At 34.5% G+C, this 20127-nt stretch overlaps 1 protein-coding gene across 1 annotated transcript in view; it reads right to left on the bottom strand.

The window, feature by feature from the left end:
- LOC137245101 (uncharacterized) overlaps positions 1–20127 on the bottom strand; it is a 356011-nt gene that overhangs the window by 34367 nt on the left and 301517 nt on the right. Inside the window, exons 8-9 of the mRNA XM_067775234.1 lie at positions 12815–12924; positions 12362–12576 (exon numbers count right to left, since the gene is read on the bottom strand). Coding sequence (XP_067631335.1) covers positions 12362–12576; positions 12815–12924 — 325 coding nt within the window. The remainder of the gene's footprint in view (positions 1–12361; positions 12577–12814; positions 12925–20127) is intronic.

Genomic DNA, 20127 nt, shown 5'->3' with positions numbered 1-20127 from the left:
TTGCACCAAACGAAAAAACCAAAAATATTGTGTATCCACATGCATTACAATAAGATACAATAATAAAATATTTTAAACGAAAATTTTACGAATTCAATTTACATAACAATAAACTAAATTATCAACAAACAAAACAGAAATAAAAAGATGATAAAAAAATTTTAGGGACTACGTTTATATAAATGGACCAAAAAATGGAAAGTAATTTTTCCTTTAATACAGACATAATCTTGCTAAATTTTGACTAAAAAACTTTAACAATAGCTCTTGTAAAAGAATTTTGGGATTTAAAACTATAAAGGTGGAGCGCAATCTTTCAATCTAAAGCAAACCATATATTTGGGATAAACTACTTGATTATTTAAAATTGAAGCACGCGCTCTACCTTTATAACCTTAAATCCCAAAATTCTTTTACAAGAGCTATTGTTAAAGTTTTTTAGTCAAAATTTAGCAAGATTGTGTCTGTATTAAAAGAAACATTGCCTTCTATTTTTTGGTCCATTTATATAAAGGTAGTCCTTAAAATTTTTTTATCATCTTTTTATTTTCACTTTTTAGTGCTGCCTACAAAAAGGCATTTGGAATTTTGGGTTCTGACTCACGGCCCAAGTTTCAGGTCTCTAGCTCACCGGGAAGTTACTTAAAAATCGATCGCAAGATTCCCCCCGTTTTTAAAGTATTTGCAGTTATCTTGACTAGCGCGTAACCTAGCGGAACTTTGTTTTCAATAAGTTGTATTGTCACCAGGCCTCTAACTAAGTGCCAAGTTTCAAGTCTCTAAGTAATCGGGAAGTTAGTTAAATATGGATTGAAAGATTCCCAAATTAAAATTTATTTTCTTAATATCTCGATCCATGCGCCATCTAGCGAAATTTTTTTGATAAAATATTGCATTTTCGCCGGGTTCTGACTCACGGCTCAAGTTTCATATCTCCATCTCACCGGGAAGTTACTAAAAAACCGATTACAAGATTCCCCTCGTTTTTCGAGGATTTGTAGTTATCTCAGTTAGCGCATCACCTAGGGGAATTTTCTTTTCTGTGAATTATATTGTCACCAAGCCTCGAACTGTGTGCCAAGTTTCAAGTCTCTAGGTCACCAGCAAGTTAGCTAAAAATGGAGTGAAATATTCCCAAATAAAAATTTATTTTCTTAATATCTCGATCTATAGCGAAATTTTTTTGATCAAATATTGCATTGTCACCGGGTTCTGACTCACGGCCCAAGTTTAGGTCTCTATCTCACCGGGAAGTTACTTAAAAATCGATCGCAAGATTCCCTGCATTTTTTCAGGGATATTCGTTTATCTCGATTCGTCTGCCACCTGACGGCATTTTGTTTTCCACAAATTGTAGTGCCATCAACTCGCAAACTATGTGCTAAGTTTCAAGTCTCTGTATCACCGAGAAGTTAGTTAAAAGGCAATCGCAAAATTTCCATTTTAAAATTAATTTTCTGTATATATCGATCCGGGCGGCACCTAGCGGATTTTTATACTCAGTTGAGCAGAGCTCACAGAGTGTATTAAGTTTGATTGGATAACGGTTGGTTGTACATATATAAAGGAATCGAGATAGATATAGACTATAGACTGGTATCAAAATAATCAGGATCGAAAAAAATTTGATTGAGCCATGTCCGTCCGTCCGTCCGTTAACACGATAACATGAGTAAATTTTGAGGTATCTTGATGAGATTTGGTACGTAGATTCATGAGCACTCATCTCAGATCGCTATTTAAAATGGGCGATATCGGACTATAACCACGCCCACTTTTTCGATATCGAAAATTTCGAAAAACTGAAAAAGTGCGATAATTCATTACCAAATACAGATAAAGCGACGAAACTTGGTAAATGAGTTGAATTTATGATGCAGAATAGAAAATTAGTAAAATTTTGGACAATGGGTGTGGCACAGCCCACTTTTAAAAGAAGGTAATTTAAAATTTTGCAAGCTGTAATTTGTCAGTCGTTGAAGATATCATGATGAAATTTGGCAGGGACGTTACTCCTATTACTATATGTACGTCTAATAAAAATTAGCACAATCGGAGAAGGACCACGCCCACTTAAAAAAAAAGTTTTTTTTAAAGTAAAATTTTAACAAAAAATTTAATATATTTACAGTATATAAGTAAATTATGTCAACATTCAACTCCAGTAATGATATGGTGCAACAAAATACAAAAATAAAAGAAAATTTCAAAATGGGCGTGGCTCCGCCCTTTTTCATTTAATTTGTATACGATACTTTTAACGTCATAAGTCGAACAAAAATTAACCAATCTTTTTGAAATTTGGTGGGGGCATAGATTTTATGATGTTAACTGTTTTCTGTGGAAACGGGAGAAATCGGTTGACGCCACGCCCAGTTTTTATGAACAGTCGTTCGTCTGTCCTTCCGCATGGCCGTTAACACGATAACTTGAGCAAAAATCGACATATCTTTAATGAACTTAGTTCACGTAATTACTTGAACCAACTTTATCTTGGTATGAAAAATGAACGAAATCCGACAATGACCACGCCCACTTTTTCGATATCGAAAATTACGAAAAATGAAAAAAATGGCATAATTCTATACCAAATACGAAAAAAGGGATGAAACATGGTGAGGTAATTGGATTGGTTTATTGACGCGAAATATAACTTTGGAAAAAACTTTATAAAATGGTTGTGACACCTAACATATTAAGTAGAAGAAAATGAAAAAGTTCCACAGGGCGAAATAAAAAACCCTTAAAATTTTGACAGGTATTACATATATAAATAAATTAGCGGTATCCAACAGATGATGTTCTGGGTCACCCTGGTCCACATTTTGGTCGATATCTGGAAAACGCCTTCACATATACAACTACCACCATTCCCTTTTAAAACTCTCATTAATACCTTTAATTTGATACCCATATCGTACAAACACATTCTAAAGTTACCCCTGGTCCACCTTTATGGCGATATCTCGAAAAGGCGAACACCTATAGAACGAAGGCCCACTCCCTTTTAAAAATACTCATTAACACCTTTCATTTGATACCCATATCGTACAAACAAAGTCTAGAGTCACCCCTGGTCCACCTTTATTGCGATACCTCGAAAAGGCGTCCACCTATAGAACTAAGGCCCCCTCCCTTTTAAAATACTCATTAACACCTTTCGTTTGATACCCATATTGCACAAACGAATTCTAGAGCCACCCCTTGTCCACCTTTATGGCGGTATCTCGAAACGGCGTCCACCTATGGAACTAAGGATTACTCCCTTTTAAAATACTCATTAACACCTTTCTTTTGAAACCCATATTGTACAAACAAATTCTAGGGTCACCCCTGCTCCACCTTTATGGCGATATCTCGAAACGGCGTCCACCTATGGAACTAAGGATTACTCCCTTTTAAAATACTCATTAACACCATTCGTTTGATGCCCATATTGTACAAACAAATTCTAGGGTAACCCCTGGCCCACCTTTATGGCGATATCTCGAAAATGCGACCACCTATACAACAACCACCACTCCCTTTTAAAACCCTAATTAATACATTTAATTTGATACCCATATCATACAAACATATTATAGTCACCCCTGGTCCACCTTTATGGCGATATTACGAAACGGCGTCCACCTATAGAACTAAGGCCCACTCCCTTTTAAATTACTCATTAACACCTTTCGTTTGATGCCCATATTGTACAAACAAATTCTAGGGTCATCCCTGGTCCACCTTTATGGCGATGTCTCGAAACGGCGTCCACCTATGGAACTAAGGATTACTCCCTTTTAAAATACTCATTAACACCTTTCTTTTGATACCCGTATTGTACAAACAAATTCTAGGGTCACCCCTGGTCCACCTTTATTGCGATACCTCGAAAAGGCGTCCACCTATAGAACTCAGGCCCACTCCCTTTTGAAATACTCATTAACACCTTTCTTTAGATACCCATATCGTACAAACGCATTCTAGAGTCAACCCTGATCCACCTTTATGGCTATATCCCTAAATAGCGTCCACCTATAGAACTATGGCCCACTTCCTCATAAAATACTCTTTAATGACTTTCATTTGATACACATGTCATACAAACGCATTCCAGGGTTTCCCTCGGCTCATTTTCCTACATGGTTATTTTCCCTGATGTTGTCACCATAGCTCTCAACTGAGTATGTAATGTTCGGTTACAGCCGAACTTAACCTTCCTTACTTGTTTTCACTTGCATTGTAATGTCTCCCAGGTCTGAACTATGCTCTAAGTATCAAGTGTCTAGCTCAACGGGATGTTACCGAAAAAGACTTTTCCGTGGGTCAAAAATTCATATGGAAATGAGGGGACAAACATGAAAGCGATTTTAATATAAAGGTAAATAAAAAAAAAATAATGCAACATTCATTCGATCTCGGCGTTACAACGTACGCCGGGTAAAGATAGTGATAAATAAATGATGCAGACGGCAATTGGGAAGAAATTGTACAATAACAAAATGTGACTTTGGCCGGTTGTATATGGTAAAATAAAGATTTACAAAAAGAATTTAAAGGTAATTGGGCTAACTCCGTCTAGCAATAACAAATACCGAATTTATTACACATGGTCAAAACAGCCAACCAATCTCGTTTGGCTAATGTTGATAAAATTATTAGTATTGCTAGGTGTAACAGACAGTCCAACTAGCAGTTAATAGTGAGCAATTCTTTGCTTAAACTTTAGTAAAAATTAGAATACTTATCGTGAAGCCTGGGTTGATGATAAACTTGGAGTTTTTCAAATAAATAATACCCAATCAGTCATTCAACCCTAATGAATTTAGGGCACCCGTTGGCAGTTTAGATTTACCACGCATCAGTTCCTGGCAATACCTTCTTTTATTGTTTGCCTTTTCCCATTCTAGGTCAGAAGAAGCAAACAATTTTAAAACGGATGAATTTACTTGAAGTTAGTTAAAACCTTCTTACAACTTTGTAGACACTTTTCATAGAAATCCTATCATCATTATTCAAAGATTATTTTACGTACATAAATATATACCCACATATGTGGCGAGAAAGTTTTCGGTTAAGTAATTCGTGCAATCTTTAAACCATTTCGCTCCATTTGACTTTCAGTTTAATACTCATTTTTCACTTTCTTTTTATACCCAGCTGTACTTGTACACAGGGTATTATAACTTTGATTGGATTACGATTGTTTGTAGAGGTAGATATAAAGGAATTTAGATAGATATAGCCTCCCATATATAAAAATCGTCGGTATCGAAAAAAAAAATGATTAAGTCATGTCCGTCCGTTAATACGATAACTTGAGCAAATATTGAGGTATCTTCACAAATTTGGTATACGGTCTTATTTGAACGCAGAATAGATTGGTATTGGGTATGAGTGAAATCGGACCATAATCACGCCCACTGTTTTGATATCGAAAATTTAGAAAAACGGAAAAAATGAGATAATTCAAAAACGAATACCGCTAGCCTGACGTAATGAAATTTGGATTGGTTTTATGAAGCAAAACATAAATCCCAAAAAATGTTTGAATAGGGGCGTGTGGCACCATTTAGAAGAAGAAAGTTTGTAAGTTTAACAAGCCTTAAATCAAAAACCGTTAAAGATATAACATTGATATTTTGCAGAGACACTATCCTTGCCAAATTATGCAGACTGAACGAAGATAATCAAAATCGGTTAAAGCCCACGCCTACTTTTCCTAAAGATTTTACCTTAACAAAGTTTGCAATAACTCTATGGTATTTAACTACATTTGACTGATATTCTACCTCAGTAGTAATATGGTTGAGCTAAGAACAAAAGTTAAACAAATTTAGAAAATAGGCGTGACCAGCCTCTTTTTATATCTTTCATGAAAATTAAATGGTATATTAATTTCGTCACGAAACCCAAAATTGTAAGTCCTTAAAGGAAAATAGATAGACCCACCATTAAATATACCGAAATAATCAGGATGAAGAGCTGAGTTAATTTAGCCATGTCCGTCTGTTCGTCTGTCTGTTTGTATGCAAACTAGTCCCTCAATTTTTGAGATATCTTGATAAAATTTGGTGAGCGGATGTATTTGTGTGTCCGATTAGACATTTGTCGGAACCGGCCAGATCGGACCACTATAGCATATATCCTCTATACAACCGATTTTTCAGAAAGAGAGGAGTTTTGTCATATCTTCCTCAATTTAACAGATTGAAGCTTCAAACTTCACCATATACTTACGTATATTGCACATATTGTTGTCTAAAAAAAATGATGAGATCGGTTGTATACATAGTATATATCCCCCATAACGGATTGTTCAGATAAGAAACTTTTCGTAATTACTGCCCTATTTTAAGAGCTAGAGGCTTCAAATTTCAAAGAATGCTTAAGTATATAGCATATATTGTTGTCTGAAAAAATCATAGAGATCGGTGGTATATATATTATATACCCCATATAAACTGTAATTTTTGCCCCTTTTTTACGGCTGGAAGCTTCAAAATTCATCAAATTTCATCAAATAGTTACTTTTACGTCATTTTCCGTCCTTACTTGTTTTCTTTACTTTTTCAAAATACTTTTAATGATATAAGTCGAAAAAAATCTCCCAATCCGAGCGAAATTCGGCATAAACTTTTTTTCATAGCTACAACTGTTTACTCTGAAAATGAGCGAAATCGCCTTAAAACCACTCCTGCTTTTTATAAGACCCCATATCTGAAGGAGAACTGCACTCGCTCAAGTTCATTAGTGGTACTCTCCGTATCCTTTTTGCTTTTTTTTGAACGAAAATGAGTTCAGAATAGAACCATGTATGTATTATTGCGTAGTCTTATAACACTTCTAACCACACAAAGCAAACAACAATAGCGTTTCAAGTGCACAGCTGGTTATGCAATGGTCGGTTTCACCCGAACTTAGACTTTCTTTCTTTAATATATATATGTACATTATCTTAAGAAAACTGCATGACTTGACACAAAGGCAATACTTTATTAAAAAACGTGCAGTCATGTAACTGAAATATGGCTTTGCTCTTGAGTAAGCCCAACGCTTTCATGTAAGCGTACAAGGGGATTTAGGTATGCATGTAAGTACTTATTTATGTAGACACGTATTGCTTGGCGGAATGCGTGAACTGGAACTGACAGTCCTGGTGCACTGTGGCATGATTTAATGAAATATAATTGCAAAAAACTTAAAAGTTCTAATTGTTGTCAATACTTGTGAAGGTAAATGAGTATTGAAAGTACAATGAGTATTGATTATTAACCAATAAAGAGTGATATTAAAAAAAATTCCTCTGTCTAGCACTTTAATAGTCTCACAGTCCTATAGAGGGAGAAAAAACGTTTTGCAAAATGTTGCAAAATTTTCAAAAGGAGACACATTTTTCATTTCCAATTAAAAACAAAATAAAACAAGTAAGGAAGGCTAAGTTCGGGTGTAACCGAACATTACATACTCAGCTGAGGGCTTTGGGGACAAAATAAAGGAAAATCACCATGTAGGAAAATGAACCTAGGAAACCCTGGAATGTGTTTCTAAGACATGGGAATCAAATGGAAGGTATTAAAGAGTATTTTAAAAGGGAGTGGGCCATAGTTCTATAGGTCGATGCCATTTCGGGATATCGCCATAAAGGTGGACCAGGGGTTACTCTAGAATGTGCTGGAACGATACAGGAATCAAATGAAAGGCGTTAATGAGTATTTTTAAACGGCGTGGACCTTACTTCTATAGATGTATGCCTTTTCAAGTTATCGCCTTAAAGGTGGACCAGGGGTGACTATAGAATGCGTTTGTACGATATGGGTATCAAATTAAAAGTATTAATGAGGGGTTTAAAAGGGAGTGTCCCTTAATTGTATATGTGAAGGCGTTTTCGAGATATCGACCAAAATGTGGACCAGGGTGACCCAGAACATCATCTGTCGGGTACCGCTAATTTATTTATATATGTAATACCACGAACAGTATTCCTGCCAAGATTCCAAGGGCTTTTGAGTTTACCCTGCAGAACTTTTTCATTTTATTCTACTTAATATGGAATGTGTCACACCCATTTTACAAAGTTTTTTATAAAGTTATATTTTGCGTCAATAAACCAATCCAATTACCATGTTTCATCCCTTTTTTCGTATTTGGTATAGAATTATGGCATTTTTTTCATTTTTCGTAATTTCCGATATCGAAAAAGTGGGCGTGGTCATAGTCGGATTTCGGCCATTTTTTATACCAAGATAAAGTGAGTTCAGATAAGTACTTGCACTAAGTTTAGTAAAGATACATCAATTTTTGCTCAAGTTATCGTGTTAGCGGCCGAGCGGAAGGACAGACGGTCAACTGTGTATAAAAACTGGGCGTGGCTTCAACCGATTTCACCCATTTTCACAGAAAGCAGTTATCGTCATAGAATCTATGCCCCTACCAAATTTCACAAGAATTGGTAAATTTTTGTTTGACTTATCGCATTAAATATATTCTAGACAAAGTAAATTAAGAAGGGCGGAGCCACGCTCATTTCGAAATTTTCTTTTATATTTGTATTTTGTTGAACCATATTATTACTGGAGTTGAATGTTGACATAATTTACTTATATACTGTAAAGATATTAAATTTTTTGTTAAAATTTGACTTAAAAAAAAAAATTTTTTTAAAGTGGGCGTGTTCGTCATCCGATTTTGCTAATTTTTATTTAGCACACATATAGGAATAGGAGTAACGCTCTTGCCAAATTTCATCATGATATCTTCAACTACTGCTAAACTACAGCTTGCAAAACTTTCAAATTACCTTTTTCAAAAGTGGGCGATGCCACGCCCAAAATTTTACCAATTTTCTATTCGACGTCATTAGTTCAACCCACCTACCAATTTTCATCGCTTCATCCGCCTTTGGTAATGAATTATCGCACTTTTTCGGTTTTTCGAATTTTTCGATATCGAAAAAGTGGGCGTGGTTATAGTCGGATTTCGTTAATTTTAAATAGCGATCTGAGATGAGTGCCTAGGAATCTACATACCAAATTTCATCAAGAGTACCTCAAAATTTACTCAAAGTTATCGTGTTTACGGACGGACGGACGGACGGACATGGCTAAATGAATTTCTTTTTTTCGCCCAGATAATTTTGATATATAGAAGTTTATATCTAACTCGATTAGTTTATGCCGTTACGGATTACCGTTGTGCAAACAAAGTTAATATACTCTGTGAGCTCTACTCATCTGAGTATAAAAAGGTCACATTTACAAGTACACTAGTCCCTGAGAAGGGCAAAGTAGTGCAATATGTACAAAATTTCTAAAAGGCCAAAAAACAGTGCAGAATAGCATTTCAATAACTTTACAATCTCTTGAAAGGAGATAAAAAGTGCAAAACATTGTCAAATATTCACATTTTTCTAAGAAAAAAAATTTTAAGCTAAAAAAAAATATTTTTTTAGATTGCTCAGAATAACATTTCATAAGTGCTACAGTATAAAATGCAAAGAGTTTTAGTAGTTAAATTTAGTAATTAAAAAAAAAAATTAATTCTGAAATTTTAAATTTCGAAGAAAAAATTTTATTGATAAAATTTTTTTATAGACCTTGGATTCCTACGCGGAGAAAAAAAGTTATATTAAATTAAAAATTACCATTTTTTCAAAAGTCGAAAAATTTGAGAGAGTAACTTTGTAGTAGTTCCAGAGAGCCTGAAAAGCAGAAAAAGCGTTGCAAAATATAAATAATATAAAAAAAATATATAATAAAAAAAACTAAAAATTTAACAAAAAAAAACACTGATATGATACATCTTTTCCACAAGTTTTCTGAGTAGCAGAAAAAAAGTACTTCGAAACCCATAAAAAACTCATTATTTTCCAATAAAATGTAAAATACTAAAAAAAAAACAAAAATAACAAAAATTTAGAAAAAAGTTTTCGGAAATAAGTTAAAATAACATTTGAAAATTTTTTTCGGAAGAATGAAGTTCTGTAAAATTATGTCAAATATAAAAATGGTAAAACTTAAAAATGAAATACATATATAATAATTTTTTTTTTATTTCAAATTTTTTTAGCACGTACTGCGTGATTAAACCGGACTTTTTTTTAATTTTTTCAACTGATGTTACCTTGAAAATATAATATTCAGAAAAGTTTTCCAAATTTTTTAAATATTTCGAATACTTGGATTGTGCCCGAAAATATAACCAAGAAAATGTATCTATGCTTTGGTTTTATGTTTTTAAGAAAAGTTTTCTCTAACTTCCACACAGTGCAGTCGGAGCAGAGAGCAATAACTTCGCTGTTACTTTACGTAGATGTAACTACTCTGCTGTGTTGGTGTCTCAACTCGTTCAAGTCCACCGTTGGACGTCATAGCCGGTCGGCTTGTCTTAACTCTTAAAACACTAATAAGTACATGTTTTCTGCGATACTTAAATAAATGTGAGCATGTTGCTAAGAGCGACCTTGGAATGGTTAGCATACAAGTTTTATAAATCTACCCAATAAACATTTTTATTGTAAATTGGTCAAATGGAAATCCGAATCGTTTTCCAAATTCCAATGTTTAATATCCATTGAACCTCCATTGGAAAACCAACCCATTCTCAAACAAAACGGCACATTTTTTATAAGTAAATAATCTTAGTTCTCCACTTGAGAAATTCTTTGATATAAATTTGAACTCCAACACCAATCTCCATTTGGATTCAAATAAAAAAGAAAACTCTTCTAGAATTAAATTTACCATACCAATTGAATAAAAATAACAGCGTTCTATATAAATTTGGTTTCAGTTTAATAGAATGACCATAAATTTAAGAAAATAGTTAAACATTTTACAAAATTAAAAATAAATTAAAAGTATTTAAAAATTTAAAGTAATTGTAATTCATTAATTAGATTCTAACAAAATTTTTAAAATTCTTTGCATCAAAGCTGAGATATTTTTTTTCGTGCTCAAAGCATCGAGAAACATAGACATATAATAGTTATTCTTCAGGAATCCCGTTGTACTGAGCACTCTAATAGCTTTCTTATTGGACGTGCCCTTCCAAGTGAAGTGCCTGGCAGCTTCATCGCTCATCACTTTTCACCACACCTTTTTTATGAAGCGTACGGAATTGCCACAAGCTATAGCTTGGAGTCCAACAACCTAGAGAAAAAGAGAGTACGAAGTATACAGTAGAATAGAATATATAAATAGTTTATATATATACCCAATATATTTAAAAGGCATTGGCAGCTGCATTTGTAATATTGAATTCTACTGCCCAACTAGCTAAATCATTACTTAAGTTGGGCAAATCATCAGCAATCTCTTCTGAATCGCTTTCCGAGGAGGTTTCTTCACTTGAAAAGTGTTCCAAAGGAAGATTGTATGCAGCAGTTAACGTGGAAGGCTCCATTGGTAAACTTTCAATTTTTCGCTCGCCAATAATTGAAAGGTTACCAATGGAGCCTTCCACGTCAACTGCTTCATGCAATCTTCCTTTGGAACACTTTTCAAGCGAAGAAACTTCCGACAGCAAAGCCACCACCTGCCTCACCTCACTTCTAATTTTCTTGCTTCTATGCATTTTAGTAGTTGCACATATGTATATTAAATTAATTAAATACTTACAATATTAAAATTGGGTACTTCCCCGAAATATATCAATTAATTCACTTTTTTCACTACTTTCAGTTTAACTGCTGTTCAATCTTTTGACAGATGATCGGCCAGCATTGCCACACACATAAATAAATAAACGCGTTACCATCTGAAAAAATTTTAAGTAATACCTCAAATTGACCTCCAAGAGCATTCAATTTGAAAACAAACTTTTGAAAAACGATTTGATCTCCAATTGTTGTAACAGTTCGATGTCCATTTGAGAACTACATATTTCTCAAAGTTTGGAAAAAAGTTGTACATGTGCATATTGGGTAGCCAAAGCACTGTTGTGCCTTTCTAGGTACTTGTGTGTGTGTATATATATATAGATGTGTCTGACCCAAACGTGTATGAATTATTCTCGTAAAAAATGTTTTTTTGTTTTCTTTAGCAAATGGCTGGAAAAAGCAAACAAAAAAAAAAAAAAAAAAAAACAGATACCAGAAAATATTAAGCCAATTAAGCTTGTGTTTCCTAAGTTTTTTCAAAGAAAGTAAAACAAAACGCTGTCCAAAGTTGCGTGATTTGACTAGATTATCCTTGTGGTATCTTTGGGTAATAAGTAATAAAGCTTTGGAAATTTGATGTGCTTTATTGAAATTTTCGCATTTTTAGTTTTAGAACTTCAGAAAGTTATTTTACTTTCTTTGTTCTTTGCGCTTATGCTGCTACCACTTTTTTCGTTATTTTTGGGTGCATTCAGAAAACTGAGTACGACTACTTACTTGATGTGAATGTGTAATCCCAGTAATCTGTTTTGCATAAAAATGCTTTAAGATCATCAGCAGTACGTCCAACCACAACATCAGGCGGTGAAACCAGAGTGCGCACCAAAAGGCACGTTCCAATGACACCGCAAATAATGCCAAGTCTCTTCAATAGCGCTGCGTCTGTGATTTTTACTGCTTTCGCTGAACGTACACGAAATATTACAGAAATGCTGTGTTTGAGTATCCAGAAGAAGAACATAAAAAGAAAGTAAGATGAGTGTTCATTGAAGATGTTTTAAATATTACAAGCTATAAAGTTTAAATTTAAGTTTATTTGGAGGACACGTCTTAGTGATTTAGGTCATAGATAAAATTGCAATCAGGAACAAAATCATTATGATCATATCACAAATCAAATAATGTAGACAGACAGACAGAGACAGCAATACATAGAATATTTAAACTTACCGCCATGTTTTCAACATCAGAGCTCCATAGGTAAGAGAGAAGCCAATTTCACGTAGCCAAATACGAGCTGTGCATGTGTAGAGATTTGGATTGGGATACATCACAATATTCTGAAAAATAAAAATCAAATGCAAATTTTATGAACTAGTTTGTGATATAATAAAAGGCGTGAGTACCAAGTACTCGTGCAGTTCGATGTGTAGGCATAGAGGAGTACGTCTAGAAAACTAATGACTTTAAATTAATAAGATCTTGCTCAGGGGATGAATGAAATTGGACACAGAGAGTTAAGTTAACCAGAAATAAATAAAATCGGGTTAATTGTGAAGTGCTTCGTCGGGTTTTTTTATACTCAGCTGAGCAGAGCTCACAGAGTATATTAACTTTGATCGCATAACGGCAATCCGTAACGGCATAAACTAATCGATATAGATATAGACTTCTATATATCAAAATGATCTGGGCGTAAAAAGAAATTCATTTAGCCATGTCCGTCCATAAACACGATAACTTGAGTAAATTTTGAGGTATCCTGATGAAATTTGGTATGTGGGGTCCTGGGCGCTCATCTGAGATCGCTATTTAAAATGAACGAAATCGTACTGAAACCACGCGCACTTTTTCGATATCGAAAATTTCGAAAAACAGAAAAAGGGCGATAATTCATTACCAAAGACGAATAAACCGATAAAAATTGGTAGAATTTACCAATCCTTGTGAAATTTTGTAAGGACATAGCTTCTATGCCAGTAACTGTTTTCTGTGAAAATGGGCGAAATCGGTTGAAGCCATGCTCAGTTTTTATACACAGTCGACCGCCTGTCCTTCCGCTTGGCCCTTAGCACGATAACTTGAGCAAAAATCGATATATCTTTACTAAACTCAGTTCACGTGCTTATTGAACTCACTTTATCTTGGTATAAAAAATGGCCGAAATCGGACTATAAGCACGCCCACTTTTTCGATATCGAAAATTACGAAAAATGAAAAAAAAAATGCAATAATTCTATATCAAATATGAAAAAGGGATGAAACATGGTAATTGGATTGGAAATCAAGAGCCCATGGAATCTTGGCAGGAATACTGTTTCGTGGTATTACATATATAAATAAATTAGCGGTACCCAACAGATGATGTTCTGGGTCACCCTGGTCCATATTTTGTTCGATAACTCGAAAACGCCTTCCCATATACAACTAAGGGCCACTCCCTTTTAGAAACTACATTAATACCTTTAATTTGATACCCATAACGTACAAGCACATTCTAGAGTCACCCCTGGTCCACCTTTATGGTGATATCTCGAAAAGGCGTCCACCTATAGAACTAAGACACACTACGTTTTAAATAATCATTAACACCTTTCATTTGATACCCATATCGCACAAACATATTCTAGAGTCACCCCTGGTCCACCTTTATGGTGATATCTCGAAAAGGCGTCCACCTATAGAACTAAGACACACTACGTTTTAAATAATCATTAACACCTTTCATTTGATACCCATATCGCACAAACACATTCTAGAGTCACCCCTGGTCCACCTTTATGGCGATATCTCGAAAAGGCGTGCACCTATAGAACTATGGCCCACTCCCTTTTAAAATGCTCTTTAATATCTTCCATTTGATACCCATGTCATACAAACACATTCCAGGGTTACCCTAGGTTCATTTTCCTAAATGGTGATTTTCCTTTATTTTGTCTCCAAAGCTCTCAGCTGAGTATGTAATGTTCGGTTACACCCGAACTTAGCCTTCCTTACTTATTTTTGGTAACAACCGACACGGACAAGTAAGTAGTTTGTTATGCGCTTATAATCGAAAGTGAAAAACTCATCGAGTTATAAATAAACTTCCAGCTTGTTTTCACCGAATCATCGGCTTTTTAAAGATTTTTTATCGGCTTGTTATAGACGGGTTACAGATGTGTCATCGATTTAATACTGAATTTTTATCGGGGTCTCTTTCATAATGTTATCGGTTCAAATCAGCGAACTATCAAGTAAATAAAGTCCAATATTTCATTAATCAAACTGATCTTAATTTACCACAACAAAGGTACTAGAACTTAACAATTCAAAGTACTCGCGTACTTCACTTACAACGTGTTGAAGTAAAACTAATCAATAGTTCTGTAGATTGTGCTGCTTATATACAACTCAGTTTGTCATTGCTTTTATGCCAGGATTTAACTTTTCGCGAACAGCATACTCGAATAGTTACTTATTTACTTCTCGCTTCTGCATCTCATATTCGTTGTTATCTTCTATGCATATGAATGTGAAGTTTACTACTGTCGGCTGCGCTTTTTGTTGTTGTGTACATGTGAATGTAGCAGTTTCACTAACACGCCCATAATAAAATGGCAATACTCCGATAACGGATCGACAACTTTTTGGTAACAAATCGATAATTTTTCGGTAACAATTCGATAACTTTGATTAAAAAACAATAAAATTCTGCGAACACATTTTTTCGAAAAGCTCAAATATATATTCATGGGGTTAGTAAGTGTAAATGAACATATGAGTGATTTTTTTAAGTCAATGAGTTTTTGCAGTCTCACCAGTTTAAAAATTTAATTTATATTTTGTTCCCTTTTGCAGCTGTCGCACTTTGGACAAAGCTAACATTTTTCAGTGAAGACTCCATACATTAACAGGTTCCCCGTCCCATGTATTATATATGATTCATGTTAGCAATTTTGTACCGTGTCCGATACGCTTTTGTATCTTATATGAGCAACCTTAGATAAACCTTATACTACGGAAATTACTTAAACGCGGTGAGTTATTTCTGTTTTTCGTATGGGATGTGGCTGTATAGACCAGGGCTGGCGAAACATAAAAAATTCGGTTGGGTAATTTTTCGAACCGGAAAAACTTCCACTTATTTTAACTTTTTCTGTTAATCTTATTAAACTATAATATTATAATGTTTTCAAGCAACTTTATTCATCACTTTAAGTTGCAAAAAATAATTGCGTAAAACCACAATTTAAACTAATCTCATTAATATTGCAGCTCGCTTCGGATTTTTATACTCAGCGTGCTTTGCACACAGAGTATATTAACTTTGATTGTATAGCGGTTGGTTGTACAGTTATAAAGGAATCGAGATAGATATAGACTTCCATATATCAAAATAATCAGGATCGAAAAAAAATTTGATTGAGCCATGTCCGTCCGTCCGTCCGTCCGTCCGTCCGTTAACACGATAACTTGAGTAAATTTTGAGGTATCTTGATGAAATTTGGTATGTAGGTTCCTGAGCACTCATCTCAGATCGCTATTTAAAATGAACGATATCGGACTATAACCACGCCCACTTTTTCGATATCGAAAATTTCGAAAAACCGAAAAAGTGCGATAATTCATTACAAAAGACAGATAAAGCGACGAAACTTGGTAGATGCGTTGAACTTATGACGCAAAATAGAAAATTAGTAAAATTTTGGACAATGGGCGTGGCACCGCCCACTTTTAAAAGAAGGTAATTTAAAACTTTTGCAAGCTGTAATTTGGCAGTGGTTGAAGATATCATGATGAAATTTGGCAGGAACGTTACTCTTATTACTATATGTATGCTTAATAAAAATTAGCAAAATCGGAGAAGGTCCACGCCCACTTTTAAAAAAAAATTTTTTTTAAAGTAAAATTTTAACAAATTTAATATCTTTACAGTATATAAGTAAATTATGTCAAGATTCAACTCCAGTAATGATATGATGCAACAAAATACAAAAATAAAAGAAAATTTAAAAATGGGCGTGGCTCCGCCCTTTTTCATTTAATTTGTCTAGGATACTTTTAACGCCATAAGTCGAACAAAAATTAACCGATCCTTTTGAAATTTGGTAGGGGCATAGATTTTATGGCGTTAACTGTTTTCTGTGAAAATGGGCGAAATCGGTTGATGTCACGCCCAGTTTTTATACACAGTCTTCCGTCTGTCCTTCCGCATGGCCATTAACACGATAACTTGAGCAAAAATCGATATATCTTTACTAAACTCAGTTCACTTACTTATCTGAACTCACTTTATCTTGGTATGAAAAATGAACGAAATCCGACTATGACCACGCCCACTTTTTCGATATCTAAATTACGAAAAATGAAAAAAATGCCATAATTCCATACCAAATACGAAAAAAGGGATGAAATATGTTAAGGTAATTGGATTGTTTTATTGACGCGAAATATAACTTTAGAAAAAACTTTATAAAATGGTTGTGACACCTACCATATTAAGTAGAAGAAAATGAAAAAGTTCTGCAGGGCGAAATAAAAAACCCTTAAAATCTTGGCAGGTATTACATATATAAATAAATTAGCGGTATCCAACAGTTGATGTTCTAGGTCACCCTGGTCCACATTTTGGTCGATATCTGGAAAACGCCTTCACATATACAACTACCACCACTCCCTTTTAAAACTCTCATTAATACCTTTAATTTGATACGTATATCGTACAAACTCATTCTAGAGCCACCCCTGGTCCACCTTTATGGCGATATTTCGAAAAGGCGAACACCTGTAGAACGAAGGCCCACTCCCTTTTAAAAATACTCATTAACACCTTTCATTTGATACCCATATCGTACAAACAAAGTCTAGAGTCACCCCTGGTCCAGAAAGGCCCACTCCCTCTTAAAATACTCATTAACTCCTTTCGTTTGATACCCATATTGCACAAACGAATTCTAGAGTCACCCCTGGCCCACCTTTATGGCGATATCTCGAAACGGCGTCCACCTATGGAACTAAGGATTACTCCCTTTTAAATACTCATTAACACCTTTCATTTGATACCCATATCGTACAAACGCATTCCTGGTCCATCTTTATGGCGATATCTCGAAAAGGCGTTTACCTATAGAACTAAGGCCCACTCCCTCTTAAAATACTTATTAACTCCTTTCATTTGATACCCATATCATACAAACAAATTCTAAAGTCACCCCTGGTCCGCCTTTATGGCGATATCTCGAAAAGGCGAACACCTATAAAACGAAGGCCCACTCCCTTTTAAAAATACTCATTAACACCTTTCATTTGATACCCATATTGCACAAACGAATTCTAGAGTCACCCCTGGCCCACCTTTATGGCGATATGTCGAAACGGCGTCCACCTATAGAACTAAGGCTCACACCCTTTTAAAATACTCATTAGCACCTTTCGTTTGATGCCCATATTGTGCAAACAAATTCTAGGGTCACCCCTGGTCCACCTTTATGGCGATATCTCGAAACGGCGTCCACCTATAGAACTTAGGTCCACGCCCTTTTAAAATACTCATTAATACCTTTCATTTGATACCCATATCGTACAAACGCATTCTAGAGTCAACCCTGATCCACCTTTATGGCTATATCCCTAAATGGCGTCCACCTATAGAACTATGGCCCACTCCTTCATAAAATACTCTTTAATGTCTTTCATTTGATACACATGTCATACAAACACATTCCAGGGTTTCCCTCGGTTCATTTTCCTACATGGTTATTTTCCCTTATGTTGTCACCATAGCTCTCAACTGAGTATGTAATGTTCGGTTACACCCGAACTTAACCTTCCTTACTTGTTATATATATAAAATTTTGGAAAACACAAAAAACCTGATAATTTAGTAAATAATACACCTAGAATGTTGACGATTGACATGTGGACTGATATTGAGACTCTTGATAAAAATTTTGAAAAATATTTCAAAATGGGGGTGGCACCGCCCACTTATGATAAAATCAATTTTACAAATATTTTTAATCATAAATCAAAATTGTTAAACCTATTGTAACAAAATTCGGCAGAGAGGTTTCCTTTACTATGAGTAATGATTTGAAGAAAAATTAACGAAATCGGTTAAGGACCACGCCCACTTTTATGTAAAAGATTTTAAAATGGGTCGGGGACGAATAAAATAAACTATATCTTAGCAAAAAAGAGCTTTATATCAATGGTATTTCATTTCCCAAGTGGATTTATAACAGTAAATAGGAAACTCTTCAAATTTAAAAAATGGGCGTGGCACCGCCCCTTTTATGACTAAGCAATTTTCTATGTTTCGGGAACCATAAATCGAAGAAAAATTAACGTATCGTAATACAACTGGGTACACAAATTTTCCCTATAGCAGGAAATATTTCTAGAAAAAATGGGAGAGATCGGTTAAAAACCACGCCCACTTTTATATAAAAGATTTTTGAAAGGGTCGTAGGCGAAAATAATAAGCTATGTCTTAGAGAAAAAGAGCTCTGTGTCAATAGAATTTTACTTTCTAAATAGAATTATAACATAATTGGAATTATAATATAAATTGGAAAACACTAACATTTTTGAAAATGGGTGTGGCACCGCCCCTTTTATGACTAAGCAATTTTCTATGTTTCGGGAGCCATAACTCGAAGAAAAATTAACGGATCGTAACAAAATTGGGTACACATATTTTCCTTATAGCACAAAATATTTCTAGTAAAAATGGACGGGATCGGTTAAAGAGCACGCCCACTTTTATATAAAACAAATTTAAAAGTGTCGTAGACTAGAATAATGAGCTATAACTTAGCAAAAAATAGTTTTGAATCAATGATATTTTACATACCAAGTTTTATTGTAAGAGCAAATGGGGAGACATTTTTTTTTAAACGGGCGGTGCCACGTGTAGAAAAGTAATTTATCTGAAATGAAATGTGCAATTGAAGCTCACGCTGAGTATATAATGTTGGGTTACACCCGAATTTAGATACCTTTACTTTTTAGAAATAAGTTTATTAATGAGAATTTGAAGACCAATCTCGTCAGTTTCCTTTGATTACGAATATACAATCGCGACATGGTTCAGTCGATCTTGCACCGTAGTCGATATCAAATAATTTTTTACTCTACGTAAAATAGAGAAACTTCTCGCGTTAGAGCAAGTTGACCCTGGAACAGTAATGAGCAATTGTATAAAACTTAAATATTCAGGAACAAGTTTTCTACACAAATTATTTTCTATCATAAATTGCACAATATCTTTCAATGCTTGTGGAAATACTTGTGTATGATTTATTAAATTCAATGCCACATCTCTGTCACTGACTAACCTGAACTCATCAAAATCACCTTTATAAAACAGCATGATTTTTTCAACCTCAACTATTTCACCGACTGCAAATTGTTCCAATATTCGAAAAAATTGGCTGAATCTATGTCGAATCAACTTCTCAAAGAGCAAAGTACCTGGTCATAAATTTCACAGCAAACTTTAGGATAATATTCTTTTGGAGTGTTGAAAACATGGTCGTTATCATTTCTGTTGTTAATTC

This window comes from Eurosta solidaginis, chromosome 3 (genome assembly GCF_040869045.1).
Source record: "Eurosta solidaginis isolate ZX-2024a chromosome 3, ASM4086904v1, whole genome shotgun sequence".
NCBI lineage: Eukaryota > Metazoa > Arthropoda > Insecta > Diptera > Tephritidae > Eurosta > Eurosta solidaginis.
Note: the sequence above shows the minus strand (reverse complement) of the source record. Positions and strands in the feature narration are given on the sequence as shown.